The 24,296-nt window shown below is 49.1% G+C and overlaps 1 protein-coding gene across 3 annotated transcripts in view; it reads left to right on the top strand.

The window, feature by feature from the left end:
• Nucleotides 1-24,296, top strand: part of PAPPA2 (pappalysin 2) — a 133,318-nt gene that overhangs the window by 16,128 nt on the left and 92,894 nt on the right. For all 3 annotated transcript variants that reach the window (XM_077332507.1, XM_077332508.1, XM_077332505.1), the window contains one exon: nt 7,232-8,294. In XM_077332507.1, coding sequence (XP_077188622.1) covers nt 7,232-8,294 — 1,063 coding nt within the window. The remainder of the gene's footprint in view (nt 1-7,231; nt 8,295-24,296) is intronic.

Raw genomic sequence — 24,296 nt, 5'->3', positions numbered from 1 at the left:
CTGTTTATGCCAAGTCAGACCCTTGGTCTATCTAGGTCAGTTTTGTCTACCTGCTGCCATTGGCTCTCAGAGTTCGTTTCAAAATCCCACAGGCTGCCAAAAGAGGGGGGGGGTATTCTGACTGAATACAATTGGACAGGGAGCACCCAATCAAGAAGAAGAAGAGCTGGGTTTCTTATACCCCGCTTTTCATTTCACACAAAGTGGCTTATGGACACCTTTCCCCTCAACAGAAACCCTATGAGGTAGGTGAGGTTCATAGAATCATAGAGTTGGAAGGTACCTCCAGGGTCATCCAGTCCAACCCCCTGCAGAATGCAGGAAATAGCCACAAGAGCCAACCATCCACACCAGGGGTAGTCAAACTGCGGCCCTCCAGATGTCCACGGACTACAATTCCCATGAGCCCCTGCCAACGGTTGCAGTGGCTCATGGGAATTGTAGTCCATGGACATCTGGAGGGCCGCATTTTGACTACCCCAGAACTATCCCTTCTTGCACATCCAGGTTGAGAGATATCTGACTAGCCCAAAGTCACTCCAGGTGGCTGCATCCGGAGGAACAGGGAATTAAACCCAGTTTTTCATATGGTGCTGTTTAACCACTACACACTGTGTCTCAAAAACAACTGCCTTCATTGTAGGAGTATGTTTGGCTTGCCATGAGCCACAGGCCAACATGTTTGTATTGGTCCCAATATTCCACGGCAGCCATTTTGAACTAGGCTCCAGCCTCCATGGCAGCCATTTTGTGGTCGTGGCCAGTCCCCATTATGAGGGACCAGAAGTTCACTGCGTCTGGAGACTGCTATCACAGAGCGTGCTCCCAGGCACCTTGGTCATGCCGAGGCCTCTGCTGAAGACAGCCAGCTATGCTCTGTCCTCCTTAGTGTGACAGATATGTAGGGAAACAGCTGGCCCAAAAGCCCCTTGGCAAGCCACTTACAGCTACTTATTGAACTTGTTTGCAAATGAGACTTCTGGTTTTCCTCAGCTTCAGGCAAATGACCAGCCAATAGAGCTGCTTGGGCAGAGATCTCAAGTCATTATCTCAAGAACCCAGGACTTTGCCAAAAATTGTAAGGGATATTCATCGGTGGTTCATGCTGTACTTCAAAAATTATTTTAGAAATGAAAAATGAAGTAAAGGTTCAATGCTGTTTATGTTCAGAACTATTCCTGCCAATCAATGAAGATTTGCTTGCTGTTTTAAATTAAGGAAGGAAAGTGGTCAAATGTCACAATCTATCTATCTTCTATCTACAAATAAAACCCTAACCCCAGAGATACCCATTGTCGTGTCCATGGGTGTCATGGGGCTGGCGAATGTGTTTCCTGGCAACCGCTTACTTCTTCCTCGCTTTCCTAGAGGAGGAAGTACTTCAGAAGAGCCTTGGAGTACCCATTTTAGAACACTTGCCTCCACCATGGGAGAATGTTTGGGGTTGGTCAAAACACTAAGGGTAGCCTTTGGGGGTGAGGGGTGGTATCTGCTATCACCTTCCAAAGTGCCATAAGCTTGAGAAAGATGGAAACTCCTTGACCTTATAGTCCAAACAAATGCAACCGGTCAGATCAGAAATTGAAAGGAAAACCTCTGTGTACTCAGATATTCACTAGATAGTATACCATCCCCCGCCCCCCCCCCCCGGATTTATACTCCGCTTTTCTCTACTCTAAAGAATCTAAGAGAGGCTTAAAACTGCCTTTACTTCCTCTCACCACAATAGGCACCTTGTGAGGTTGGTGAGGCTGAGAGAGCTCTGAGAGAACTCTGACTGGCCCAAGGTCACTCAGCAGGCTGCTTGTGGAGGAAGAATGGGGAATTCAACCTGGTCTTTCAGACTAAAGGCTGCCACTCTTAACCACTATACAACGCTGGCTCCACGCACTAGGTTGGGCACTTGGTATTTTCAGAGAGTGCCAGATTGGTGGAGTGGTTAGAAGCATGGATTTCTAATCTGATGGGCTGGGTTTGATTCCGTGCTCCCCCACATGCAACCAGCTGGGTGACCTTGGGCTCATCAGAGCACTAAGAAAGCTGTTCTGACTGAGCAGAAATATCAGGGCTCTCTCAGCCTCACCAACCTCACAGGATGTCTGTTGTGGGGAGAGGAAAGGGAAGGCGACTGTAAGCCGCTTTGAGATAAAGCCGCTTTGAGGGATATAAGAACTAACTCTTCTCCTTCTTCAGATTTCTTAGACTGAGCTACAAAGAATTTATCTCCTGTTGCCAGTGTGGTGTAGTGGTTAAAAGGAGCGGCTTCTGATCTGGCAAACCGGATTTCATTCCTGGCTCCTCCATGCGCAACTGGCTGGGTGACCTTGGACTCATCACAGTCCTGATAGTGCTGTTCTGACCGAGCGGTCATGTCAGAGTTCTTTCAGCCTCATCTCCCTCACAGGGTGACTGTTGTGGGGAGAGGAAGGGAAGGTGATTGTAAGCTGCTTTGAGACTCCCAAAGGGGAGTATAAAAACCAACTCTTCTTCTTCTTCCTCTGCTTCTTCCCAGGAAGCTTCCGTGGCTGAGCAGGGATTTGAATCCTGGTCTCCAGATTCCTGATCCCCCATGCTGGATCTACAAATGTGAATGAGTTCTGTGACATTTTAATTGTCTCGGCTTCTCTCCCAAAGAAACCTAGCGATTGTAGCTTATTGCTTGGGTGGAGAACCCAGGTATTGTGTGTCACCTTTCTGCCTCCTAACAGGGGTAACATTTCTAAGATTAATCTGGGAAGAGGGAAGGACCCATCAGCCCCTGCAAGTTGTAGATGGGACAGCTGTTTTTACCCCTGGGAATGCTTATTGTGGTTCTGCATTTATCACATAATTGCTGGAATGGAACTTGTAAGAAACTGTACCAATGTCTGAACGTTATGTTCATTTTAAAATGAAGTCCATTTGGCAGGGCCAGTCTACTTGAAATGGCGTGTAAACAGCCCGGTTCAAAAACTGGATGATGCAAAAGATCTCGGCCAGACATCTGCATAGCTCCCCCCAGTCCAAGTAGATACAACGTACCGGGTCCTGAGGACCATACTCGGACGAAGCTCCATGGGGTTCAGTGTTTTTGTTTTTTTGTTTTTAGCCAACATGATTATTTTTAGAGGCAGGTTATTTTGAGGAAGTCTTGTTGCACAATTGCTGATGAGCCAATTTTGTTTCTGAAAAATCCTTCACCATTAACTAGTTGTCTGCCAAGCCCCCTCCAAACCCCCCCCCCCCATTATTTGGCATAGGATCTTAGGTCGTAATGCATTTATTGTTGTTTTTATATGACACGGAGGTTCTCTTGCTTCTGCAGATAGGCAAGGACAGCTGAATGTGGTCAGCGTTGCTCTCTCCCCCCTTTCTCTTCTGTAGCTTAGACATTTCCCTCCCGTCCCCAAACAAGAACAATGCAAACTGCAAACACCCTTCAGTTTGAATTAGGCTCTTAGAAGGGAGTGGATCTAAAATAGTAACTCCCAGAGTCCACCAGAACTTGTCACTGAATGGGCCAAATGCAACTCCTTGGGGGGAAATTGTTCCAAAAGAGAGGTTGCCATTTCTAGGAAAACCGAAAATGTCACTGCCCTTATCTGTTCCTCTATAGACGAGGGCGCCACAAGCACACGAGGGAATATGTTGAAGGAAACATTCTTTCTGTTATCCTGGTCTAGGGTCATTTACGGGTTGAAATGTTAAAAGTCGTCTCGAATAGTGCCCAGATGTGCACAAGGGACCGATGCGAGATGTCTCAGAACTGTTGTGTTTTCCGCGTTCAGTCTTGGTCAAGAGCATTTGATACCAGCTGCAGGCTGTGATTGTCTTTCAGAGGACATGGAGGATGTTCTAAGGGCCTCCCTTGGAAGCTGCCTTCCTTGTGTTCCCATAAGGATCTAGCAACAGCCCTTAGGATGCTAGGACCCTGCTGGCTGGTTAGAACAGGGCATCTGCAAATGGCTGCCTTAAAGAGGTGTGCTTAGGCTTTATACCAACATGGGACGGTGTGATTTGGATCCGGGTCACTGTTCTAGGGGAACAGTCTCCTGCTCATGGGGGCACATACAGGGACCATGTGGGTACTTGTACGGGGTTGGATTTTTCCAGATGCTTTCTGCTGATAAACTGACTTTTCCCTGTGGAGTGTAACTTTCTCACTTCTCTCCTCTAGTCTGGAGAACCGGGTTTGATTCCCTACTCCTCCACATGCAGCCAGTGGGTGACCTTGGGCAAGTCACAGTTCTCTTAGGGCTGTTCTTGCAGGGCAGTTCTCTTAGAGCTCTCTCAGCCCCACCTGCCTCACAATAAGTCTTTTGGGAGTAGAGGAAGGAAAAGCGATTGTATGCTGCTTGGGGACTTCTTAGGGTAGTGAAAAGCGGGGTATAAAACAATGGCTCTTCTTATGGCAACCCCATTGGGTTTTGAAGGAAGGAGAAGGACAGAGGTGATGTGCTGTTGCCTGTCTCTGCCTACCAACCATGGGTTTCCTTGATGGTCACCCACCCAAATACTAACCTGCTTTCCTTCTGGGATCCGACACAATCGGGCTAGCTTGTGCCATCTGGGCCAGGGCAACTGGAAACATCCCCCTTAACCTCCCTGCTAAGTGATGCATCAATGCGACTGCAGCCCAGTGTGAATCCTTTGTTACGAATTTGCATTATCTCTGTGTATCCCAGGGGTCTGGATTGGGGCGCGCAATATGTATGGCAGGGCATTGTTCCGGGATGTGTCTCACCCTCCCAGGAAGCAACCTGATGACCTAGGTGTTCTGTAGAACAAGCGAGGAAGAAGCCTGTCTTAGGAGATGCTGGGAGGGAGACGAGACAGGAGAGTTTCCTCCAGGCCATCTGTCGTGATGCTTCTCTGGGGGTTTCCCTTGCTCAGTCAGCACCAAACTCTCTGGATAGCTCCTTGAGCAGAGAGCAAGGCTGGCGTCAAGCTGGACAGGGCGGACACTCAGCCCTGACGCCATGTGACAAAGGAGACCGTGGGGGTCCTGCTGGAGGGTGAGGGGCCTGGGAGTGCATAGCTGCCCTCGCAGGGCCTGATCCGGCCAGACCTTCTGCACCAGCCCCATTGAAGCAGGCTCATCTACAACAGCCCTTCCCAAGTCACAGACTGGAGGGAAATCAATCAATGGGGAGTCAGGAGCACATGCTCAAGGGTAATGCATCTCGCTGGGTCTCTGTATAATTAGCCTGTATCACAGTGGTCCCCAACCTTTTTATCACCAGGGACTGGTCAACGCTTGACAATTTTACTGAGGCCCGGGGGGGGGGGTAATCTCCTCTTGATCACTGCCTAATGCTCTCTTACTCTGGTCGCTATGGTAACATTTAAACACCCCTTCAAAGTAAGATACAGATACGCCACAAAAACAAATATAAAGGCCATTTTATTTTCATGAAATCTGGGAGTGATGGGGGACGATGACACCCGAAGTGTGTTGCTTATGTCCAGTCTGCTCCGTTGTTTTGTTTGGGTTGCTGTCACTGCAGAAAACCCCGCTTTACACAGATAGGATGTCGGCGGCAGAGTGTCAGGGCAGCCCCCAAGGCAGCAGCCGGGAAGGAGGACAAGGAGGAGCTGTGGCCCGGTACTGACTGATCTACAAGCCGGTCCCAGTCTCCACACCGGGGGTTGGGGACCACTGCTGTATCACTCCCAAATGTGATTGTGGGGCAGTCCGCCAGATTACTTTCCATCTGTCACACGAATATAAGCGTCATGTTTTCCAGGGAGGTGTGACAGAGCTCTTGGCCCTCTCCCCAGCTGCAATTATTTCAGGGGATTGCCCAACCTTTCTGCATAACTGTTGCACCTACTTGGCTCCCTACCTGCATATTATTATATGCTTCCTGTGTGTAACTCTGCCATGGGAAAAATAAATAAATAAACAATAGCTCATTGTGTGGGCCTTGGACCTTCCAAAGATGGTGCTACTTGTTGTGTCTCTGTATGAGTCATTGTGCTGGCCTGGCACTTTCCAAAGATGCTGCTGCTTGTTGTATCTCTCTATGTCATTGTGTGAGCCTTGCATCCTCCAAAGATGATGCTTCTTGTTGTGTCTCTGTGTGAGTCATTGTGCTGGTCTGGCACTTCCAAAGATGATGCTTCTTGGTGTGTCTCTGTACGATTCCTTTTGTTGGCCTTGCACCTTCCAGTGCAGAGAGCAGGCTAGTTCTGGGACATAAGGGCTGTTGTGGATTGCTCCTGGGCCAGACTCAGTAACACGCTCCTCAGGGGATGAACAGGAGGAGCTAGTGATCACTCAGTGCGGGGGGTGGGGGGGGGGAAAGAGCAGCGGTCTCTGGGGGATGCCCACAACACCAGCCTGGGCCCAGAGCCCTGGGACTCTGAGGCCTCAACGGAGGGACCTGCTGTTGCAGATCAAGAAGACACTTTGAACTTCCCAGAACCTGAGCAGGTGGGGTGGGCTACCCTTCTCTGCTCCCCAGATTCTCCCCTAGTGGGTGTGGTAGAGACAGCAAGCCTGTGAGGAGGCAGTGCATTGGTACAAAAGTGCAGGTCTTATAGCCCAAGTCGCTTTCATGAAGCCCTCTAACTGCTTTAAGGCATATATTTCCTTGCAGGACTCCTTGCAGACCTTAGAGGGAGCAAGCAACGTTTCTTTTCCTTTCAGGGTATGACCACATATGAATCTGCCTTATATCTTACTAGGAAGCAAAGTCTACTTTAAAAGCGGGCTAGAAGCAGCCCCCTCCTGATCTTCCAGCGCTCCCCAAAGGAGCATGGAGGGAGGGGGAGAACGGGGCGGAGGACACGTGGGTGAAGGCTGTGTTAAAAGCGGGCCAGGAGCTGCTGGGGGGGGGGGAGGTTTGCTGGCTCTCAGGCCACCTTTAAAGTGGGCTTTGGGTACTGCTGGCTGAACCAGATGTCTGGAGGGCAGCAAGAATGGGATGGGGGGTCCGTGCTATATCTGCAGACTTCAACCTGGCTCTTTCCCACTGCTCCAGACAAATGAACGCTCTATCTCGATCTACCCTGCAAGTCTGTTGTGTGGATGGTGCCCCCCGGGACAAGCTGTTTGCCTTGCCACGACCCCTGTGAAAGGGTCGTTTGACCCCCAAAGGGGTCCTGACCCCCAGTTTGAGAACCACTGATGTAAATATATATTGTAGCTACCTCTTAGGTGTGCAGTATGACTTTTGGGGTTACTACCCCCCCCCATTTTACCATCTTGCCCCTGCCCCCTTACAAATCTTCTTTCTTCCTTGCGCAGGTGTGTTTGACAATTGCTCCCACATTGCCAGTGACAAAGGTTGGACTCTGGGCATCCGGTCAGAGGAGAAGCTGGGGAAGCAGGATGCCCGCTTCTTCTTCTCGCTCCGAACAGACCGCGTCAAGCGCTCCGCCGTCCTGTTGGCGCACCACCGCTACCAGCTCAATACCTGGACCCACCTCGCCGCCACCTACGACGGGCACCAGATGTTGCTGTACCTTAACGGGGAGCGCGTCGCTCGTAGCTCCCAGCAGTCGGGCCCCCTGCACAGCCCGTTCATGGCCTCTTGTCGCACCTTGATCCTGGGCGGGGACAACTCAGAGGATGGCCACAATTTTCGAGGGCACCTGGCCTCGCTGGCCCTCTGGAGCGTGGCTCTGCCACAGCAGAAGCTTCAGCGGGCCTTCTTGAGGAAGACAGAAGACAGAGAGTCGGCCGTGTTGCTCAGTGCCAGATTCAGCCGCACGGAGCAGCAGTGGGTGACGTTCAAGGACGGGGCCTACCCGCTGGGGGAATCCTTCCAAGCCCCGGAACCTCAGGTCCTCTCCCCGCTGCTGCCCCCTCCTTGCGGGCAGGCGGCCTGCGACAATGTGGAGTTGATCTCCCACTACAACAGCCACTGGCCGCTGAGGAATGAGAAAGTGGTCCGCTACCGGGTGGTCAACATCCACGACGACGACGGGCTGCATCCCACCGTCACCCGGGAGCAGATCGCCCACCAGCACCGGGCGCTGAGCAAGGCCTTTGGCCCCTACAACATCACTTGGCAGCTGAACATTCACGAGGTGTTCAACTCCTCGCTCCGCTACCGCGCGATCCTCGTGAACTGCGAACCGGGCAAAATCGGCAACGAGTACTGCGACCCGGAGTGCGAGCACCTCCTGACGGGCTACGATGGGGGCGACTGCCGGCGGCTGGCGCGCTGCTACACCTGGGAGCGCCGAGACGGTGTTTGCAACATGGAGTGCAACAATATGCTGAACGATTTTGATGACGGAGATTGCTGCAACCCCCGCGTGACCAATGTCAGGAAGACGTGCTTCGACCCGGATTCTCCACACCGGTAAGCAGGGAAGTCCCAGGACCGGTTCAGGGCCCTTGGTTACCTGCAAGTGAGGTAAACACAACCCCTCCAGGGCCTGTAGCATTGCTGATTGGGTCCAAACCAGGCGTCTTCAGCAGTGGCATACCTCTTAGCTGCTGGGGAGCAATTGAGGGCCTGTTGCTGTTGCTGTTGCTTTGCTTGGACGTGTTGGTCGGATCTTGATGGGTTCCGGGAATATGTTCTTACATTCAGTGGACCCATTGTGTTGGGGTTTGTGCGTTGGGGTTTGTGTGTGTGCAGGTGGGTGAGTTTGTGTATTGCAGAGAAGGAACCACCCAGGGGTGCAATGCAGTTTCTCTACACAGTGAGGTTTTGTATCCTGCCATGGGGGTCCTGTCTGTAGTAGACAGGCCATATGGTGTCATGGGTGGAAGTCAAGCTTGGTTGCTCTTGCAGCCATCTTCCCCTTGGGCAGTGCTGTACAATTCCTCATAGGCAACCAATGATAGCCATTTGCTCCAGAAGGATAATGTGAATGGGTGTGATGAGAGGAATCGTAATAGCGGCAGGCTAGGGGCTAAGGGCAGGGAATAATTATTGTCCAAAGGGTTCTCATGGCCGTCAAAACATCAGGCCTGGATCCACTTGCTGCCCTTCTGATCTCCGTCCCATCCCCAGAAAGGAGGTTGGTTTGTAACACCAGGTTGTTAAACAACAAATCCTCCTCCCCGCGACACTCTTTCGCAGGGCAGAAGGTAGACCTGGTGTTTATTGCCGAAACCTGGGTGAGGGAAGGCGAGATGGTCGCCCTTAAAGATCTGGCCCCACCTTGGATTGGAGTCCTTTATCAATCTCAGATCCATAGTAGGGTGGGAGGGGTAGCAATTCTGGTCTGGGAGGCTTTCGCCAACAGGGCCCTCCCGGTGCCATTGATTGAGTGGAGTGTGTCGGAGTGGTGTGTGGGTCAGTGGAGAACTTGGCTATCTGGGTGATTTACCATCTTCCCAATGCTCCCTCAGATAGCCTGATGAACCTACTGGAGGTGGTGATGGCTTGGCCGCTGCAGTTCCCCAGGCTTTTGATCCTGGGGGACTTTGATGTCCATGCCAATTCACCTGCCTCTGGGCTTGGCTTGGATCTGGTGTTGTCCATGGCAGCACTAGGGTTCTTCAGTGTGTTACTGGCCCAACCCATTAGGTCGACCACATGCTCAATCTGGTCTTTGGAGGTGGGATAGATGGTTGACCTTGTCCCATGTTCTGACCACTATGCCCCGAAGGCCTGGCTCAGGATATCACCCCCTTTCTGTTTGGGCGGTGGCCGTATTTTAGCCTGCCCATGGAGACTTATGGATCCAATTGGATTCCTGAATGCTCTGCGGGATCCAATGCCTCCCAGCAACTCGCTGGCGGCGTTAGTGGAGGACTGGCAGTCCCATCTGATGGCTGCTATTGACAAGGTCACTCTCTGGCACCCTCTGCCCTCATCTCAAACTAGCTCCTTGGTATACAGGGGAGCTAAGGGAGAGAAAGAGGGAAGTGAGAAAACAGGAGTGTGGCATAAATCTCGTGAAGAAGCTATAAGAGCATCTTATCTCATGCTTATGAGGGTCTATGAGATGCCAGCTAGGGTGGCTAAACATGAGTTTTATGCTGCCTCTGTCACATCTGCGAGCTCCTCTCCGGCCCAGTTGTTTAGGGTAGTTCGATCATTGATGGCCGTGGAGGAAGGGTGCCAAAATAGTAGTCAATTGGCTTTTGGCTGTGATACATTAGTTTTTTGCGGATAAAGTCTTGTTGCTTCTCTGGGACCTTCCCGCCACCCTTAATACAGGAAGGGGCGGGGCGGGGAGTATAATGATATAGAGCAGGGGTAGTCAACCTGTGGTCCTCCAGATGTCCATGGACTAATGCTGGCAGGGGCTCATGGGAATTGTAGTCCATGGACATCTGGAGGACCACAGGTTGACTACCCCTGCTATAGAGGCTACCCTCCAGAGCAGCCATTTTCTCCAGGGGAAATGATCTCTTTAGTCTGGAGATGAGCTATAATTCCAGGGGATCCCCAGGATCCACCTTGTCTGTGGGCTAACCCTCTACAGAAACAGTGATTTCCATAAAGGGAGGGCCTGAACCAGGCAAAAACTTCTTCAGCTTTGATCTTTTAGCAATCCGATCCTTGGAGAGTCATTTTCAGTCAGTGTTAACGCCAGAGCTCCAGGGGGTTGGGGGTTGCCAATCTCCTGCTGGTACCTGGAAATCTCCCAAAGTTACAAGTGATCTCTAGATCATGCAGATCATATCTTCTGAGGAGAATTGCTGTTTTGCATGGTGGGCTTTAGAAGAAAAGTTTGTTTTTATACCCTGCTTTTCCTAACCTAAAGAAGTCTCAAAGCAGCTTACAATTGCCTTCCCTTTCCTCTCCCCACAACAGACACCCTGTGACATAGGTGGGGCTGAGAGAGCCCGGATATTCCTGCTCTCTGAGAATAACTTTATCAGGACTGTGATGAACCCAAGGTTACCCAGTTGGCTGCAGGTGGAGAGTTCCCCAGATTAGAAGCCACCGTTCTTAACCACTACACCAAGCTGGCTCTCAACTGTGATGAAAACTTTTTTGTTTTGCTCAGGCAATGTACTGCACGCACAAAAATGAAATGAACTACTTATTTAACAAGCATTTTATTTTGTGATGTCACACATACTGTAAACATAATTTGCAGGAGTATGGCAGGGAGGCAAGGCCAGCTGGCATCACTTCTGGGGTTACTTGAAACCTGAAGAACGCTCCCAAATCCACTTCTCTAACAGGTGGATTAAATGCTATATCTTAATTTGCAGAATTGGCATGTGGCCATCCCGTGATGCCTGGTGGCAAAAGCTTGGTAAAGGTAAAGGTATCCCCTGTGCAAGCACTGGGTTATGTCTGACCCTTGGGGTGACACCCTCTAGCGTATTCATGGCAGACTCAATACAGGGTGGTTTGCCAGTGCCTTCCCCAGTCATTACCGTTTTACCCCCCAGCAAGCTGGGTACTCATTTTACCGACCTTGGAAGGATGGAAGGCTGAGTCAACCTTGAGCCGGCTGCTGGGATTGAACTCCCAACCTCATGGGCAGAGCTTTCAGACTGCATGTCTGCTGCCTTACCACTATGCGCCACAAGAGGCTCTTGGTGGCAAAAGCTACCTGTCTGCTTTCTAAGTCCACCAGTCAGAATGGTCCATACCTTCTTAAAGAAGACCACCTCATATAGTGAGGAAGGTAGAGATTGAGCACATTGTTAGAGGGGATCATTTGTGGTTAACCCCTCCCCCCCAAACCCAAACCCACGCATGGAGCACATAACATCTCTTACATCTCGTAGAAGTGGCACTGTTGAAGGTCATGTTGCATAGGAAAGGTGTAGTTGAAAACATATCAATGAAAAGTGTTGATTTTAGTGGAATATTAGCTGTGGGCAAATAATGTGCATTGGAAGTATGTAGGGGAAAACATAATTTATGAGATGGGGGTTTAGTGGCGCATGCTGGTTCTCATTGATCCAATGCTATAGATTTCTGCGTGCATTCCTCTTTGTAGCTAGAGCTGGATCCCCTATAGCTGGATCAAATACTCCAAGGGGGTTTGCAACACGCGTCTGTTTTTATTGGTTTTGATGCATCAGCTTTCTTTTCGATCCAACAAGTTCTCCAAGAAGTAAATACATTAATTGCCTCTTTCTGACAAAATGGTAGTTATGCATATTGGGACCATTGGGTGCCGCATGATCTCCCCATGTGCATGGTCAGACATAATGACAGAAAAGCGCTGCTCTCAGCAGCCATTCTGATCAGGTTCCCCCTATCTGGAAGAACTTCATCTCTGCTTTCCTCAATACTAAATTGGTGTAAATTGGATAGGCTGTCTAGTGTAGTGGTTAAAAGGGGGAGCCTCTAATCCGGAGAACTGGGTTTGATTCGCCACTCCTCCACATGCAGCCAGCTGGGTGACCTTTCCCCAGTTACAATTTTCTCTGAGCTCTCACCTACCTCACAGGGTGTCTGTTGTAGGGAGATGACGGATAGGTTTTATTCCCTGCTCCTCCAAATGCTCCTCACAGCCTCGATAGTGCTGTTCTCACACAGCAGTCCTGTCAGAACTCTCTCAGCCCCATCTACCTCACAGGGGTAGGAAGGAAGTGGGGAGAGGAAGTGAACACGATTGTAAGTCGCTTTTGGTATAAAAACCAACCCTCCTCCTCCTCCTCCTCCTCCTCCTCCTCCTCCTTCAGTAATATCAGGGCTCTCTCAGCCTCACCTCCCTCACAGGGTGTCTGTTGTGGGGAGAGGAAAGGGAAGGTGACCGTAAGCCACTTTGAGACTTCTTAAGGCAGGGGTAGTCAAACTGCGGCCTTCCAGATGTCCATGGACCACAATTCCCAGAAGCACCTGCCAGCATTCGCTGGCAGGTGCTTCTGGGAATTGTGGTCCACGGACATCTGGAGGGCCGCAGTTTGACTACCCCTGCCTTAAGGCAATGAAAAGCAGGATATAAAAAACAACTCTTCTTCTGTGATGGGTGTGTGAAGTAACCTATGAATAGTTACATCAGTGTTTTTGCTTGGTGTTTTGTGGGTTATCTCTCTCTCTCCAAAAGTGCCCATGTAGATGTCCTGTATTTCCCTTTATGTCTACAGTAAGCCATTTTATTCTGTGTGGGTTTTTAAAAAATGCATTAACTGGAACGGGTGGGGTGTGTGTGTGTGTGTGTATGTTTACCTATATTTTCCCCCTGGGTGGCAGGGAGAAAGCAAGAAGGAGTCTTCTTGATGGATGTCCTCTAATGAGAGTTCTAGAAAGTGGTAGTACCATGTGTACCGGCCAATCTCACGTCCCTTAATGTGGGAACAAGGAAGACTACATACAAAACCTACTTGGGTCTGGCGTGCTTCCTGGCCTGCCTTGTTCAGGAAACTGGAGAAGTAAACTTGTAAGCACCAGGTATTCTCGCTATGTTGGAACTCAGTCGAGTGACGACAGACAGGCATTCTAAGTGCGATGCGAGCTGTACGAACACTTAGCTTCTGTCCAAAAACCGATGCCCTGGACTGCAGCCAGTCTATGTTAAGGCAACTTCTATAGTATCTGTGGTCTTAAGAAGAAGAGTTGGTTTTCAGATCCTGCTTTTCATTTCCCGAAGGAGTAGAGGAAGAAAAGTTAGTTCTTATACGCCGTTTTTTTTCTGCCCGAAGGAGTCTCAAAGCGGCTTACATTTGCCTTCCCTTTCTTCTCCAGACAACAGACACCCTGTGAGGGGGGTGAGGCTGAGAGAGCCCAGATATAACTGAAGAAGAAGAGTTGGTTCTTATTGGCCGCTTTTTCTGTACCATTAGTCTCAAAGTGACTTATAATCGCCTTCCCTTTCCTCTCCCCACAACAGACACCCTTTGAAGGAGGTGAAGCTGAGAGAGCCCTGATATTACTGCTTGGTCAGAACAGCTTTATCAGCGCCATGGCAAGCCCAAGGTCACCCAGCTGGCTGCATGTGGGGGAGCGCGGAATCAAACCCAGCTGGCCAGATTAGAAATCCGCGCTCCTAACTACTACACCAACAAACCCCCTGTGAGGTAGAGGAGGTTGAGAGATCTTGGCGAGAACTGTGACTGGTCTAAGGTCACCCAGCTGGCTGCATGTAGAAGATTGGGGAATCAAACCCGTTTCTCCAGATTAGAGGCTGCTGCTCCTGACTACTGTACCAAGCTCTTAACCACTATGCCAAGCTTTTAACCACTGCTGCTTATCCTGCTTTTCACTACCTGAAGGAATCACAAAGTCACGCACAAACACCTTTCCCTTCCTTTCCCACAATGGACGGTTTAGAGACCTCTAAGAGAACTGCTCTGTGAGAACAGCCCTATTAGAACTGTGACTAGCCCAAGGGCACCAAGAAGACAAGTTGATTTTTATACCCCGGTTTTTACTACCTGAAGGAGTCTCAAAGTGGCTTACAATCCCATTCCCTTCCTCTCCTCACAACCACCAACCTGTGAGGTAGGCGTGAGTAGATCAAGGTCACCTAGCTGGCTGCATGCGGAGGAGTGGAGAATCAAACCCGGTTCTCCAGATTAGAGACCACCACTCTCTGACCAGTGCACCAAGCTGGCTCTGTGTCTGGCTACACAACCTTTTCTGTGTGGGCCTCCCCACTTAGACTGTGAGAAAGAAGACTCCTGTCTCAGATTGTTGCTTCCTTTCCCTGTCCCCCAGCAAGGGCAAGTTTCTCTCCCCACCCCCTTGAAATGCCGATCCAGAAATAAAGCTGAGTATTAGCCATCGGAGTTTGTGGAATTCCTTTATGTCCAGTAGAAAGCCTCACTGGAAGGATTTAGCGAGCATTTTGGTTGGCATGTCCCATTGAAAACTGCTCGCGTTGCTTAAAACAAATACATTGTTTTTCGTTTGCTTTGGCCTGGCCGAGGCCAGAATTTTAGGAAATAGGAATTGTTCCTGATGGGGGAGAGGCCGGCCGGCCGGAGGCTGTGGGACTGGAGGCTCCCAATCGCTGCACTCCAAGCAAGCATAAAAAGAGGCCATGGGAGAGAGAATTCCAAGCACCAGGGAACCTCTGCTGCCAAGGGCAACATTGTGGCAGGAGAAGTAGTCTTGGGTTTTTAAGTTGTTTAACAAAAAACGGTATAGAGTTTAAAAACACGGACTTTACATTGAAGATCCGTCCCAGCAAAATTATCCCAAGGACCCTTCTGTGTGCAAGAGAAATGGGTCGGCTGCGTATACATTGCTCCAAACCTGGAATGCCAAGACCTTTGGCTCTAAACGGGAACGAGGAATCATATATATTTAGAACCTAATACAATACATGAAAGCGTAGTGGGGGGGGGGGGGAGAGCTTCTATTGCCAGAGATTGCAGCGCGTTTGGCGAGTTCCTTTAATAAACAGAATCCAGAAACAAATAGACTCGACTCTTGTATTGATTTAATCGCACTAAAGACCTTAGTGAAGGATATAGGAATTTTTGGCTCTCCCTGTCAGGGACCACCGGGACTCGGACCAGGAATTTCCGGATCTGTGCTCTAATCCCTTGTGGTGAGCCGTGCAGGGCTGTAGTGTAGTTCTCTAGGCTACGGCGCCCTCCTGTGCTCCAGGGTAAGGTCACCTCTTCTCACCGGTTCTTGGTTTCCCCCTTACCTGATGGGCCTCTGTAGCAGGGGTAGCTCTTCAGAGGCCCATGGACTACAATTCCCATGAGCAACTGCTATAGCACTGGCGGGGGCTCATGGGAATTGTAGTCCACGGGCCTCGGGAGAGCAAGTAGGCTTCTCAGGCAGCCCGTGTTGCTTGCTGGGTCATGAAGCTTGCCTGCCGACTTCCCGTACCAGGAATTTACACTCTCTCCCCTGCTGGCACGGTCGGTTACCTCCGGTCAATCATCTTCCCAACACTCATCCATTTTGGACATGCTTTACGAGTCTGTATCCCCCTAATCGTTTTACGCCTTTCAGCAGAACTCGCAGTCCAGACCTCTGCTGGCTTTGTTCTGCTAGGTTTCGGGGGAGGTAGAGCTGGCCAGAAAGAGAGCAGACCTTGGACGGTGCTAGCCCGCACATAGCACAAATATTGATTCTGCCGAGCTGTACAATTGGCTGCCGGCGCTTGCTGCATCGGATCGCTGCCAGAAGTCGCACCGTGTGGGGGACTCGTGGGCTTGGGGTTGCTATTCTCACTGCCAGTGTGGTCCTAAGCAGAGTTAAGTTCTTCTAAGTACATTGAGGTCAATGGGCTTAGAAGGGTGTGGCTCTGCATAGGATTACAGTGCTTAGGTCAGTGGTCAGTGGTTCTCAACCTGGGGGTTGGGTTGAATGACCCTTTCACAGGGGTTGCGGCAGGGCAAGCAGCTTGGCCGGGGATCGCCATCCACACAACAGCCTTGCAGGGTAGATCGAGATTGAGCATTTGTCTTTCTGGAGCAGTGGGAAAGAGTGAGATCGGCGTGGTGGGACAAGAGGCAGAACTGAACTGAGGAACCCTGAAAAAAAAACCAATTTGTATACAATCATGAACAAGGGATCTTCACGCCATTGTTCAGTTTTGGTTTAATTTCCGTGGAAGACCACTTGCATAATTCTATGGTTGGGGGTCACCGCAACATGAGGAACTGTATTAAAGGCTCGCGGCATCAGGAAGATTGAGAACCACTGGCTTAGGTGAAGCATAGATGGAAGAAACTTGCATACGGATCCCACCGAGGAGTCTGTAACTGGCGTTTGCAGGGGTCATCACATGCCACAAGGTGAAGCTTGCAAAATTTAAGGTCGAGGGCTGGCTTTGCATGCTGTGGCTCACATGCTTTGTATGCTGAAGGCCCCAGATTCAGTAAGATAGTAAGTGGTGTGAAAGACTTCTCTCTGAGAGTATGGCGAGCTGCTGCAATTCAGAGTAGATTTGATAGATTAATGCAGGGATTTCCAACCAGGGATCCGTGGATCCTCAGGGGTCTGTGGGTGCTCCCGAGGCGCCTTCCCCTCCTGCCTTAATGACTCGGCCATATGCTAGGGGCCCAGCCGCTTCCACTATTCCCCCGTCCTGAGCATGAGTGAGTTCTCTTGTGGTTTCTGCACCTGGGACGGGGTGGAGCCTGCAATCTCGCCCCTCAGTCCTCCATAAATACTAATCTTCCGCGGTCGAAAGGTTGGAAAAGGCTGGATTAATGGTTTGAAGCAGTTTTGTGCTGTGCTGTGCCGCCGAGCGTACCTCTGAGCTAAGAAGCTGCCCGTCCACACTTGCAGGGTTCTGAATGGAGTGCACATTTCACTTTTGGTGTAGTGGTTAGGACTGCGGACTTCTAATCTGGCGAGCCGGGTTTGATTCCGTGCACATGCAACCAGCTGGGTGACGTTGGGCTCGCCATGGCACTGAGAAAACTGCCGTGCAGTGATCTCAGGGCTCTCTCAGCCTCACCCACCTCACAGGGTGTCTGTTGTGGGGAGGGGAAAGGGAAGGTGACTGTAAGCCCCTTTGAGCCTCCCTCTGGTAGAGAAAAGCAGCATATAAGAACCAACTCTTCTTCTACTTCTTCTTCCTCCTCCTCCTCCTTCGTCTTCCTTGTCTTTTAATTCTTCCTTGTCGTCGTCGTCTTCTTCTTCTTCTTCCTCTTCCTCCTTCTTCTTCACAATAGAATGTGCATCCTTAGCCTTAGGGGAGTAATTGTGTCTTAACTCCTGGTTTCTACAAGGTTTATATTGGATTGGGGCAATGCTGGAATGAGAGCTGTCTCCAGTCCTGAAGCAAGGAAAATAAAACAGTATAGCCCGATCCCTTTAGATCTCGGAAGCGAAGCAGGGCCAGTCCTTGGAAGGGAGACCACCAAGGAGGACTCTTCAGAGGAAAGCCCTGGCAAACCAGCTCTGCTGCTCACTTGCCTTGGAAGCCCCAATCGGCTGTGACTCAACCGCCTTCTACACACGCTTTGAGCTCCTCTGCGGAAACGCGATCATGAGGATGATGTCATGGCTGCAAGGCAAGAAAGCACATAAATGCTGGGGCTATTGTTATTGTACAGCTCAACTACTGACACATTTGAGCCAAAGTTGTGTCAGTAGTTGAGCTGTACAATAAAATAATGTAAAACTTGTTGATTATTTATTATAGTGCACAATTAAAAACAGATTAAAAACTTCATAAAAACTATACAGAACTAACAGCACATAAGACCAAACATGTTTCGACCCTACTGGGTCAGAACTGTGATGATACACTCTATATAAAATATCTATATTAAACTCTTTATAAAGTGTAGCTGAGTGGTTGAATGGGATCCTGGAAGATAAATAGATATTGAATATATCAGAATGTTTTGCTCAGGCAATGTACTGCATCCACAAAAATGAAACTAACTTCTTATTTAACAAGCATTTAATCTTATTTGTGATGTGATGTCACAGAATGAGCATGATTAAAAAGGAGAGTCTAATATGTAAACCATTCAAACATGAGTGGTGACTTACTGTGGATTATGGCTCCAACCAATACATGTAAATTTTATCCTTTTTGGAGACCACCTCCTATGATATGTGTCTAGGGTCACCACTCTGTAAAAATAATAAAAATAAGAGACGACTTTTGAAAAATTAAAGAGTAAAATTGCCCATATTACCAACAGGATATCCCCATACATCCCTTCGCTATTATATAAGGGGAGCTTGGGCTGAGACTGTGCTGGCTGTGCTTCTCCGTGGGATAACATCAGCAGCTGGGCTGTCCTTCTTCCTGGGTGCTACCTCTGTTTTGGGCTCCACTCTGAAGGATATTAAGCATAGGTAAAATGTTAATATCCAGAAAGTTAGCAGAGTGCCTTGGTTCGGCAATTAGCGCAGCGTGCGAGCAGAGTGTGTGTGGGTCAGAGAAAACAACAAACGAAGAAAGACACGTTCACAAGTGTGGTACTTAACTAATATAGGAACTATTTAATAAAGAACTTAATGCTACATACTTAGAGGTAACGAGAAGTGATGCTTCAAATCACTGCCATGCTGGATATAGCCCAGGCAAGCCCGATCCAGTCAGATCTCAGGAACTAAGCAGGGTTGGCCCTGGAAGGGCGACCTTCAGGGAATACCAAGGTCATGACGCAGGGGTGCAGGCAAACCACCTCCGAATGTCTCTTGCCTGGCAGCCAGACAATCTTCAGATCTTCTGGCTGTATTACACACAAGCCAGATGATAAAAAAAATACTAATAAATAATTATCCCTGATAGCTCTAGTGAGATGGATATCATTTGAAGGACGAGTCATGTGGTATCTTGGGACTCCCTCCAGAGCCAATGAAACCACTTATGTGTATTTGGAGCCTTCCACCCCCAACTGGAAAAACCATGAGGACTAGAAATATTCTTTTAAAAAGGAAATCTCCAGTTTGTTATTGTTCTCTAGCAGCTACCAGATTACACCTTAAAATGAACGTGCCTAGGATTATTAACCACATAGAGCAGGTTTTTTCAACCAGGGTTTCGTGAGACCTTGGGGCTTCCTGATGGCTCTGGAAGGGTTTCCCGAATGGGTAGGAGTTAATTTTTAATAAATTTTTAAAATTTGTTTAACATTTATCAGGTGATACGACCATATATGGTCATGTTGACCCAAAATGGCCAATGATGGGGCTGGAGGAGGTGGGAATGGGAGGGGCCCCAGGTGGGTGTGTCCACATCCATGCTTCCCAATCATATTCTGCACGATCGCGCCACTTCTGGGGCTGAAGAAGCCTGAAGAATGTTTCAGGGGTTTCTCAATGGTAAAAAAGTTGAGAAAGGCTGACAAAGAGGAACAAGATTTCTTTGTGAGCTATGCTTTGGTCAATGAAGCGTTGACTGTAGCCTATAATAGTGAAAGATGGAGGCAGGAAACTGTTGAGCATTAGGCATAAGATTGTCAGAACTGGGCTGGAAAATACCTGGAGATTTTGGGGCGGAGATTTCAGGGTTTGGAAAGGGAAGGGACTTCAGTGGGGTACAGTGTGTGTGTGAATGATGATTTCTACACTGTGTACCTTCATTGTTGTTTACAATGTTACAGAGTCCATGTTACAAAGCATCCATTTTTAAAAAACGGGAATTGATATTTTTCACCTGGAGATCAGTTGTCAACTCAGGAGACCCCCAGCTATGTAGGAACGGAAAAGGTTGAGGAACCTAAAAAGTTATTATTGCAAAAAGTATATTTAAACAAACGTTTTGCTGCACAGTGTTAAACAAGGTCAATTGCAAACAATACATTAAAATTGCTGTTTTTTACACTTTGAGTAACCCGTACAGTATCAGAAAACATGCCACATATATCAAAATGACCTGTCATTGTTCGAACCAATTGGATCTTCTTCCGAGGTCAATTTTCAACCCACACATCAGGTTGGCAACTCTAATAAATGCAGGGTATCTTTAGAACTCCAGAACGTAGGGAGAAATTGACCACGTATCTCTAGTGGTAACCTATTCTATCTACTTAAGGCAGTGGTTCTCAACCTGGGGGTTTGGACCCCTTTGAGGGTCGACTGACCCTTTCACAGGGGCTGCAGCAGGGCAAGCAGTTTGGCTGGGGGGGGCACTGTTGCCACTCCTCCTGAAGGCACTCACCAATTTATATACAATTATTTATATACAACCATGAACAATGGATCTCCATGCCATTGGTCAGTTTCGGTTTAATTTCTGTGAAAGAACCCTTCCATAATTTTATGGTTGGGGGGTCACCACAACATGAGGAGCTGCATTATAGGCTCGCAGCATTGGGATGGTCGAGAACCACTGGCTTAAGGTGAGTAGCCAAGGCCGATTGCGCACTGGGTGCAGCTCAGCAGCCCATTCCACTCGTTTTAAAATAATTATTTTTGCATCTAATGCTGCTTTCTACTCGGATACATTTCACCCTTTCCAGTAGCTCCTTAAAGACTAACAGGATTCCCAGGTAATAATTTTTCGAGAGTCAAAGCTTAGAGCAGTTTATCCCCTAGAAATCTTCATGCTTCCGAGCTCAGATCTTGCTTTTCTGCTTCTGCAGGGCCTCTGCTGGGCGCTCACCATTTGCCCCAGCTTTCTGGGTGATGTCATCCCCTGGAGCCGCAGTGGGGGTGCGGTTGGCTCCCTGCCGGGTGTTCCATTCACCCTCTCACTCCGACAGACACGTGAGGGTCTAATGTAAATAGCAAAGGCTGTAATGCTGGAAAACACAACTCTCCGTTGTGTTTTCGGAGTGCCTGCCACTTAAAAGGATTTTTACTACCCCTTTTTTCGATCGGTGTGCATTCACAAACTGTCTGCCGGCAAATCTCCACGCCAGACTCAAGCAGCTCCCGGGCCATTAAGGTCTAGTGGGTCAATAAACTGCCTTTTCGAAAAATCTATTAAGTTCCATTTGCGAGGGATTACCGCTAGTGTGATTGATTTCGTCTACCAGCTACCATTAAAAAAACACCGACAGCAAAAAAAGAAAAAAAACACCCAAACAAAAGAAACCCCAAGGAGCCGGAGCAATAAGATGCAGACCGAGCTAGAGGAAGAAAGGATAGCTCATTATGCAGTTCCAGCTCCAAACTTCTCTGTTGATTTTAACATTTAGACACACAATAATAATAATAATGCTTGTTTATCCCGTTTCGATCAGGCCTTCTTCCGAGAACCGCAAGCCAACATCGCTTGATTTTTTAATCCATTTGTTCTCCTGACATACCTGCAGTGGAGATCAAGAGGAGAGAACTTGGCTGGCTCAAAGGCTTTTTGTCCACCAAGACTAAGCCATGATGTGAATCCAGCCCTTCCTAGCTCATCCTTAACTCTTTCCCAGGCTTTCACAATGTGTGACCCACCAAGATGAATGCAGGCACAACTGCATAAGATGGCTGGCCAAGGATCGGATGACTCCACAGTGGCAAAACCTTTTCTCTCTGGGAAGCCACAGCTGCTTCCCAAGCCCTGGCCAACGCTGCTACTTGTTTATCCTTTAGGACAGAGGTAGTCAACCCGTGGTCCTCCAGATGTCCATGGACTACAATTTCCATGAGACCCTGCCAGCAAACTCTGGCAGGGGCTCATGGGAATTGTAGTCCATGGACATCTGAAGGACCACAGGTTGACTACCCCTGCTTTAGGAAGTCCGCATCCAGGAGTATCCCAAGGTAGGAATCTGCTCTTTTCGGGTGAAGGCAATCCCATAGGAGATGACCTTTTTCCTGGACCTTCCCCTCAGCAGGAGCACCTTTGTTGGGGCTAACGTTCATCTTGTTAGTCATCATGCATTCCACTCCTCTGGACAGTCTTCAAGGGCAGCCCCATACAGAGCATTGCAGTAATCTAATCTAGATGTCAATAGGATATATACCAAAGTGACAAAACCTTTTATCTCCAGGAAACCACAGCTGGTTCTCCAGCCAAAGATAGTGAAGACACCCCTGCCTAATGCTGCCACTTGTTTATCCTTTAGGACAGTGGTCCCCAACCCGCGGGCTGCGGCCCGATGCCAGGCCGCGAAGGCCATGGCGCCGAGCCGCGGCTCCCTCTCCCCGCCCCCCCGCAGTAAAAAACTTCCCAGGCCGCAAGCTTGTGGCCCGGGAAGCTTCCTCCTGCGGGAGGAGGGGAGAGGGAATCAGGGCCGTGCCGCGCATTATGCATGCGCGCCGCGCATGTCGCATGCACGCATGTGCTGTCCGGCGCGCATGCGCAATGAGCAATGCGCGGGCAGTTGCCCTGCTGGTCCCCAGCCTCAAAAAGGTCGGGGACTACTGCTTTAGGAGGCCCATATCCAGGAGCATCCCAAGCTGTGAATCTGCTCTTTTAGGGTAAAGGCAACCCAATCCAGTATAGGAGAGAACCTATTTCCTGGACGTTCCCCCCAGCAGTAACACCTCCATTTAGTTAGGGTTAAGGTTCATCTTGTTGGCCATCTGTCCATTCCAATTATGAGCCATCAATTACGAGCCAATAAATTAAATTAGTTTATGAGCCAGTAAATTAGGAAATTTACTGCTACAGTATGTGTTAATGGCCACTAATTTAGCCACAAAGTGCTGCATTCATACCTTAGGAATTTCCTACTTGAAAAGTAGATCATTACATATGATAATCCTAGACGCGCATATTTCACAGCATGTACATACAGTGTACTTTGTTAGGAAGCCACAGTGAATTGTGGCTTTTTGGGATGTCAAATCCACAGTAAATTACATGAAGATGGAACTTCACTGCATGCTGGCTTTGTGTTTTTTCCCCCTGCACAAAGTGCTGTCCATGTAGCAAATACTTAATGTTTGTTTGTTGGGAATGTGCTGTTGACATGAGAGCATTTGCACTGTGCATCCCATCCAGATGTAGACCAGGCAATTCCTTTAGATACACATGATCACTTCTTTGAGAGTCTATTTGAACCAGCAGAATTTAGGTTCCATGCTTCCCATTGACACGTATTGGTTTCCCTGTGGTGGACAACCTGCTTCCCTCCTTCTCTTCTTGTCATTCCTGGGTAGCGGGAGTCAAGGGCTCTGTCTCATAGCCTCTTTTCTTGGCCAGCATGTCTGGCTCCATTCAGTCCAAAACCAGCTGCGAGCTGTGTTGTCACACATGGCTTTCTTCAAGGCTCAGCTTTGCAAAATTGTAGAGTATGATCAGGAAGTCCAGATTCTGCAGGCATTTCCACACCCCTTAAATGTAATGTTTGCTAAAAGAAGTCGCCATATTCTGGTACCTCCATATGATGTCATCAGCATCCAGCATCTGGGCAGTAACCAGCTCGCTACATTCTCCATTTTAAAGTGCGAGTTTGGGAATTGCATAAAATGGATTCACCAACCTATTTAGCACGAGCTACCAGAAATCAACCAGCAGGCAACCAGTAGAGGGAAGGTAAAGGTAAAGGTAAAGGTATCCCCTGTGCAAGCACCGAGTCATGTCTGACCCTTGGGGTGACGCCCTCCAGCGTTTTCATGGCAGACTCAATACGGGGTGGTTTGCCAGTGCCTTCCCCAGTCATTACCGTTTTACCCCCCAGCAAGCTGGGTACTCATTTTACCGACCTCGGAAGGATGGAAGGCTGAGTCAGCCTTGAGCCGGCTGCTGGGATTGAACTCCCAGCCTCATGGGCAAAGCTTTCAGACGGCTGCCTTACCACTCTGCGCCACAAGAGGCTCTTAGAGGGAAGGTATGGAGGCTCAAATGCACTAAAGGCGCCTGTCACATCCCACCCTCACACCCACCTCTCTCTCCCTTGTTCCCGGGGAGGGGAATGTCCTTTTAAAAATGGCTAACATCCTGGAGCAGTGAATACGTGGACAAGCGTGGAGACGATGCCAGAAATAAAAGATTCCCCCCCCAAAGTTGTAACACAAAGCATGCCTCTCTAAAGTCCCCCCCCCTCAAATCAGGAACAAGATTAATTTTTAAAAGTATCAAAGGACTCATGATCCCGTGACTGGTGGTGTTCAAAAAGCACTACGCATCTATGATTCTATGTGTAGGCGTATGATTGTTTTTTAATTCGTGGG

Source organism: Paroedura picta, chromosome 4, assembly GCF_049243985.1.
Source record: "Paroedura picta isolate Pp20150507F chromosome 4, Ppicta_v3.0, whole genome shotgun sequence".
Taxonomy (NCBI): domain Eukaryota; kingdom Metazoa; phylum Chordata; class Lepidosauria; order Squamata; family Gekkonidae; genus Paroedura; species Paroedura picta.
The sequence above is the reverse complement of the archived record's forward strand: the minus strand, read 5'-3'. Positions and strand labels throughout refer to the sequence as shown.